Source organism: Colobus angolensis, unplaced genomic scaffold (assembly GCF_000951035.1).
Source record: "Colobus angolensis palliatus isolate OR3802 unplaced genomic scaffold, Cang.pa_1.0 Scaffold85, whole genome shotgun sequence".
NCBI lineage: Eukaryota > Metazoa > Chordata > Mammalia > Primates > Cercopithecidae > Colobus > Colobus angolensis.
Genome location: NW_012122376.1, coordinates 5,122,393 through 5,129,873, shown reverse-complemented (window position 1 = coordinate 5,129,873; position 7,481 = coordinate 5,122,393). Strand labels below are relative to the sequence as shown.

General features: G+C 53.4%; 1 protein-coding gene across 1 annotated transcript in view; it reads left to right on the top strand.

Annotated features, from left to right (window-relative positions):
* Window positions 1-8: 8 nt before the first annotated feature.
* Window positions 9-7,481, top strand: part of GPR26 (G protein-coupled receptor 26) — a 21,571-nt gene continuing 14,098 nt past the window's right edge. Inside the window, exon 1 of the mRNA XM_011930213.1 lies at window positions 9-712. Within this exon, the coding sequence (XP_011785603.1) occupies window positions 45-712 (668 nt within the window). The 5' untranslated portion in view covers window positions 9-44. The remainder of the gene's footprint in view (window positions 713-7,481) is intronic.

The window sequence follows — 7,481 nt, the reverse complement described above, 5'->3', positions numbered from 1 at the left end:
GGCGCCGGGTTGCGGGCCCTGAGCGCCGGCGGGGGGCGCGCATCATGAACTCGTGGGACGCGGGCCTGGTGGGGCTGCTGGTGGGCACGATGGGCGTCTCGCTGCTGTCCAACGCGCTGGTGCTGCTCTGCCTGCTGCACAGCGCGGACATCCGCCGCCAGGCGCCGGCGCTCTTCACCCTGAACCTCACGTGCGGGAACCTGCTGTGCACCGTGGTCAACATGCCGCTCACGCTGGCCGGCGTCGTGGCGCAGCGGCAGCCGGCGGGCGACCGCCTGTGCCGCCTGGCTGCCTTCCTCGACACCTTCCTGGCGGCCAACTCCATGCTCAGCATGGCCGCACTCAGCATCGACCGCTGGGTGGCCGTGGTCTTCCCGCTGAGCTACCGGGCCAAGATGCGCCTCCGCGACGCGGCGCTCATGGTGGCCTACACGTGGCTGCACGCGCTCACCTTCCCAGCCACCGCGCTCGCCCTGTCCTGGCTCGGCTTCCACCAGCTGTACGCCTCGTGCACGCTGTGCAGCCGGCGGCCGGACGAGCGCCTGCGCTTCGCCGTCTTCACTGGCGCCTTCCACGCTCTCAGCTTCCTGCTCTCCTTCGTCGTGCTCTGCTGCACGTACCTCAAGGTGCTCAAGGTGGCCCGCTTCCATTGCAAGCGCATCGACGTGATCACCATGCAGACGCTCGTGCTGCTCGTGGACCTGCACCCCAGGTGAGCCGAGCCCCGCTAGGGCTCTGGGAACAGCCGCGCGGGATCTCGGTGGGAGTGGGAGGTCCCTAGCCCCAGGGGCTCTTTTCCACCCAGCCTCTGTTTCTTCTGAGAACACGAGGGTGGGGAGAGCGGCCCAGCTGTGGGGCTTAAGGAGGTGCTTAGGGTATTAGCAAACCAGGGCCACAAAAAACGTGGGTGAGCCCATCTGTACATCGTTTTTCGAAGCATCAGGGTAAGAATCACAGACAGTCAGAACTCTGTTGGGCTTCTTCATGCTCATTTTTTGTGTTTGTAGCTTTCACTTTAAATGGCACATGGGAAGTCCGTGGTCTTTGTTCCCGTTAAAGACCTTCAAAGTGTTTGATTCTGGCCCTGAGAGGGCGGCCTCGAGGCTTAGGGAGCTCCTTAAGAGCTCTTCAGACCCAAGTGTGTCGCTTCTCTGAGTCTTTCCCTTCTCGGGTGTGTGGCGCTGCCTCTGTCTCCCGACTGTGTGTGTGTGTGTGTGTGTGTGTGTGTGTGTGTGTGTGTGTGTGTGTGTGTGTGAGAGAGAGAGAGAATTCTGATGGACTCGAGCTGCATCCTTCCCTGTGGTGGGCCCTGAGGGGTGGGGTGGGGGCTCTTCCTGCCCTCCCCAGAGAGCACTGTCCAATGTCTGCCGGACTTGGTGCCTAGGAGGCTCCTGCAGAAGGAGTGTTGCCCCAAGGCTCCTGGGGCTGAATCTGCCCCTACCTCTGTCCTCACGTTGGCTGCTGCTCTCAGGAGGGCAGATGGAGCTGGGCAAGCATAGGTACCCTCTGGCAACCCCTGCCATCCGCAGGAGTCTGTCAGAGAGAGAAGGAGGGAACTCTTAGCTGCGCTGTCCTGAGCTCACCTCGGCTTTCCCCAGGAGAACAGGAAATCGAGGAGGGAAACAGCTGGCGGCGTCTAGACTCTGCTATTTTACATCCTGTTGTCCCAGGGGAAGGCAGGCTCCCCCTCTGTGTCCTGGAACCCTAGATAAGGGGGTGCTGGGGTCCAGATGGTATGGCAGGTGAGGCAGGCAGAGAGCTCCGACAGGGCCGGCAAGGGCCCTCCATGTGAGAGAACCTGGGAATCCAGGGGAGCCTCGGGGCAGAGGAAGCTGTATCCTCTGGTGGATATGTTCCACACCAGGATTAAAGGGGACAGACTGGAGGTATCAGGCTGAGCATTCTGAGTATTTCCTGCATGAGAGCAGTAACAGGCAGTCCTTGACCTTCACGGTGCTGGCACATTGAAGGGCAAGTGTGCACATGTTCATTGTCCCCTTGAGCACAGCCATTCCTGATTACACACTGGACCAATCTTCCAGCCACAGAATCCCCACAGATTCAGGAACAGAATGTACATGTGAGTGACTGAGAGCTAATAGATACCAGAACATGTAAATGTGGGAGCTCCACACACAATCTCATGTATTCCCATATAAACTGTATATGTACCAGACAGCTGGCCATGTGTACACAGGTTTACAAGAGTGGCGTGCATGCATTCTGCCACAAAGACATACACTGGTTCTCACAGCACATGTCTCTGCATGGTTCAGTGTCCTTCAAGGAAATATTTGCAGCCACAATTGCAGAGCTATTGCCCTTTCCATGACTTGGGGCTGAGAGGGTCTTCCTTAGAGGGTTCATCCTTAGCACTTGGGCTGGGACTGCTCTTAGAAGATGTAGGGCAATATCGTTTAACTCCCGAGAGTGAAGACTCCTAGAGCGGGCCCTCTCACCATGAGTCTAACAGCGGAGGAGGGTTGAGCTGGGAGTGGAACCAGTTCTTATTTAGAGCAGTACAAACTGCATTCCCACTCTTCCTCCAACTTCCAGAAGAGGAGGGGCCATGGTTCCTGTTCAGCCTATTTGGGATGTAAGGCCAGCTCCACTCCTGCAAATCCCTCTGGCTGATGCCAGGCCAGACACTGCAGATAGAGTCCTGGGGTCTCAGGAGTGTAGGCAGCTACTCTGCTCCCCTTTGATCTCCCCTCCACTCCTCTGGGAGGACCTTGATCTCTTCTTAGCCCCAGGCTGCTTTGAGGAGCCCCTGCTCCCAGTGCCCCGGGACCCTCCAAGCCCAGTCTTGTTGGAGAGAGGAAAGACTTCTGGAGCCGGGGTTGCCATTGGCCAGTGCCAACAGGCCCCCCGGTCTAATGCTCCCTGAGGTCATGGAATAGTGGCAGACCTGATAGCACTGCCCCTTCAGTGAAGACAACTTGTCCTTCTCTGAGGGGCTGATCTCCACCAAGCATGTGGAAGGGACAACACAGGAGGGGATGGTCAGTCCGCAAGAGACCCTGACAGCCAGTCCACCAGCTTCTATCTTGGCAGCACTAAACTCTTCCTCCCTACAAATGAGCAAGTACAGAGCTAGCTCAGGGGCTGCCCTGGGCACCACCAGTCTCAGGCAGTAAGCCTCCTAGGCCATTCAGTGCTGAAAGCCTATAGGATCTGGGAGTGCTGGTCTTGGGCAGCGGGAGCCAGCTTCTCCCTCTGGACAGCCAGGGCAGAAGCTGGAGTCTGCTCACTGGAAGTTTTGTCAGCCTCCACACTGATAGCCTCCTGGGACTTAATTACAAAGGATCTGTTTTGAGGACCCAGGGTGGCATTTGTCTTTGTCAGAAAGCTCCCTGGTGGTGTCTGCTCTACCTGCAGGATGTTTGGCATGATAAGGAGCAGTCCTCACCCCTTTGCTTCAACCACCTCCAAAATACCCAGGACCCTCTCTTCTTAATTCAATCTGGGACCCTGGCCCTGGGAAGCATTCCCTACTCCTGCCTTTCTGTGTTGATTTCTTCAGTTACATTTCTGAAGAAGTTTGGAGTTTCTAATGTTTGTTAAACACCTGGTGCTCCACCTGAATGAGCAGCATTCACTTCTCCCAAACCACAGCTGGGGACTAGTTAGAGGCAGCCCCTCTCCCTGGTGCTCCCAGACATGGCAGAGCAGGTGGGCCCCAGGGCATGGTTGCAGGGACCTTGCTTTTCCCTGACTTACTGGCTTGGCTTAGTGATTTAACAGAAACAGAATGTTGATGGTGAGGTCTCAAAAGAGAAAAGTGCCAAACCTAACTGGAGCTTCCTCTGAGGCTTCCCCAGACTCTGCTGGGTCCCCCAGCATGTCCTCAGTGTCCTGTGAGCAAAGTCTGCAGATGTTGGCTGAGTAGCTGACTCTGGAGGGTGTCAGAATTATGGCTCAGCAGACAGGAACTACACTGTGCCCTAGACTTTATAGATGAGGAAATGAGAGACCCAATTTTCGAGGAGAAGAGAAGCACTCTCCTAATTCAACAAATCTAGAAAGTGTCTCAAGCTAAGACTCACAATCAGGTCTGCCCCTAAGAGTTATGGATGGAGCAAACAGTGCAAATGGAGGCTCACCAGCTGTGCATATAGACTTAGACATTCTACATTAAGCTTACAAACTGTTACATGAAATGTGTTCTGCCCTCCTACCTTGGTGAATATACCTTTGTAATGACCGGCAAGGCTGGGTTCACATTTAGAATTCTGAGGCTCCTTGAGGATCAGCCTCATATGTGCTGGGAGAGCCGAGCTGGCCCACTTGTCTTGCCTACCACCCCAGCTCTACCTAGTACCACGAGGGGCCTCCCTCGCACAGGTGCACATTGCAGGTTGCACACCCATATTCCATGCACGTGTGTTGCTCACAAATACCACCTCTCAGGCGTCTAGCTGGGCACACAGGTGGCACAGTCTACCCTCAGGAGGATGGGACCAGGGGAGATGCCCACACACATCTTGCAGGCAAGATGAGGGCATTTGGGCAAAGAATTCCATGTTTTAGGCATTTAGAGCTTGGTTTGAAACAGAAGGTGGGGGCTGTGGATAGGCACATCCCTTTAGCCCCGTGAACTCTTTGTCATATGGGGAGGGATGTGGGACTGTTAATGTGCAGGGCTCAGGGCGGAGGTCTCTCTTGCTGGATTTGAGGGCCAGACTGCTTATGCCAGTGTCCTGACCCCAAACTCAGGGCTCTTGCCCTCCATTGGTCAGCTTGTTCCCTTGCCTTAAAAGCCAGAAAAACCAATCTGAGTCACTCCCCAAATACTCAGAGCGTGGGCTCTAGCTGGACTCCAGTGGTCTAGGGATCCTTCAGGACCCAGGCCTCTTGTGGAGAGCAGGGAGGTGTCCGTGGATGGAAGGTTTTAGCTGAGATCACCTCGTTGATTGACTTTTCAGATATTCCCGAAAGGTGCCATCCCTTCTGCCCTATGACTGGAGCCGCTGGGGAACATCTCTTCAACCCCGCCTGTCACAATGCTGGAGGGTCTGTCTCCTTTGGTCTCAAGGAAACTGTTGTGTCACAGCCTCGGGACCTCCCCCCTCCCCCACTCAGCCACACCGACCCACATGCTCGCACTCTGGCTGAATGTAGCTGACTGGGTTGCCTCGGGAGAGCTTTGAGTCTCACACCCTCTGCACCACAGATCCTGCCTGCAGGTCTGAGGACCCCGGGTATCACCACCAGGCCCTGGGATGTTTGAGACTGCCCGCTTCTCAGTGATTCTATGGCAGGTAGTGGGATCTCAGGGAGTCAACCCAGAACTCACTCAGAAGACCTGGGAGGAGGCCTGTCTCTGTCCTGAACTTGCTGTGTGATCTTGGGCATGTTGTAAACTTCCCAGTCCTCAGTGTTCTCATCTGAAGATAAGTAAAATAACAGCTCACAGGGCTGCAAGATTTCAAGGAGCTCAGTTTTGCAAAGCTATGGAGGGGGAAAAAAAATGACAGCAAGCGCAAAGTGATGTCGTTCTGGGAGCGGATGAGCAGTTCTCATACTGTGCTTAAATAATAATCGTAATAATAAGCAAGAGGGCCGTGATGTTTCCCTCAGAGCCTGGGGGCTGCTCTGCCTTGCTTACCTCTTGCCACCTCCCTGTTCTCACCTGGAAAGCAGGAGAGGCCCGAGCAGAGGAGATGGATTTATCATTTTCTTTCAAAAGATTTCAGGAAAGGAGCGATGTGGCTCCCGACTAGGAGCACCGGACTAGGAGTCAGTGACTGGCTGCTAGCCCCACAGGAACTGCACTCCCTGAGTGGACAAATCACTCTCTCTTTTGAGCCTCAGTTTCCCCATCTGTGATCTGGGGTGTGTGGATGAGCTGACCTTTCATACTATACATGACTGTGGGGTCTAGCTGGTCTGTCCCAGAGCAGAGGCATGACCAGGCCCATGTGGATGTGAGCCCCAGACACAGTACCCACTGTATAGACACCCTTTGTGCTCCACCCAGGCCCGGTGTCATTAAGGTTAGGAAACCATGTCCACCAGGTCCCTGGAGGCCCAGAGAGGGTCACAGAGCCAGCATGAGCATCAGATCTCTGCCTCAGACCCCCTGATTCTTGGTTCACTCTTACTACACCTTTGACACAGTCTCTGGTTATAGCTGTCTCTGTCAAATGCATGGGGCAGGAAGAGAACTTCTGCAGTGGGGGAGCTCTGTGGTTTTGGAGGTGGTGCACATGGCCCCAGAGTCAGAAGGTCTGGGTTCAGGTCCTGCCATCGCCTAGAGTGACCAAACATCCTGGTTTGCCTGAGGTAGAGGAGGGATTCTCAGATCTAGGCCTTTCCCTTTTAAAACTTGGATAGCTCCTGCAAACTGTTCAGGAACAGTACCAGATCAACTGGAACAATTGGTCACCCTACAGCCACCATTTTCCAACTGTGTGATCTTGGGCCAGTTACTTAACTCTTCTGTGGTTTATATCTTCTCATCTGAAAAATGGGGACCGTGATGATATCAATCCCTCACTCACATACATGTTGTGAGTTTTAAATAAATGAATAATCCCCCATCACAGTTTCTAGCATGGCACACATACTATAGACTCAAGAAATGTGGGTTAATTAACATTAATTTCTAGAAATTAATTAATAATATTAGTCATGAGTAATACATTTTCAGCCAGGACAAAATCTGTTTGTACCAAGCCCAAGTACGGTTCTTAACTCTTTAAATTCCTGGAAATGCAGAAGTCAGGGGGAAAAAAATCTTTGAAGAATTTTAGGAGGCTTCAGTCTAAACTAATATGAAATTGTCCATCTGTGATAGGAAATATAGTTAAGAGGAGTTTTGATTAAGTATCAAAATCATGAGTCTCCTGGCAGGCAGGGAAGGCTGCCCTGGCATTAGCGATGTACATGAACCTGGCTCATGAATATTCTCTCCACTGCTTGCATTTTTTGAACAGACTGGCCTATTTTTGAAGCCAGACCACTGCAGCTCAGGCCTGGCACTGCTAAGTTATCTTCACTTCCTGGGCAACTGTGTCCGCAGTCTTCTTTCTTGTTCATTTTTGATCCTCTGGAAAGGTCCCACAGCAGAGTGGAGCAGAAACAGGGTTACAGTTAGAGGCATAGGTGGCTCTTCATTCCATCTTTGAAGCTATGTCCCTGACTCCTTGGGGACTTGGGAGTCTCTTAGATTCTTCAAGCTTGGTCTCTGGAGGAACCAAATGACTCTTCCTTCAATGACCCCATCATGTAGTGTCTGTAGCTCCAGGCAGAGATGAGACTGTGGATGGAAGAAGTAGGGTTGAAGACATGGAGGAAAGGAATCATGCCACAAACTGTATGGCTGGAGTCCAGGCTGCCCCAGGTGAAAAAGATTTGAGTCACGCACATGGGTTCAAATCCTGCCTCCACATAAGCAAATCATTCGGCCTCACAGAGCTCGTGCTTTCCTCCTCCTCTTCCTCCTCCTCCTCTTCTTCTTCTTCTTCTTCCCCTCCTTC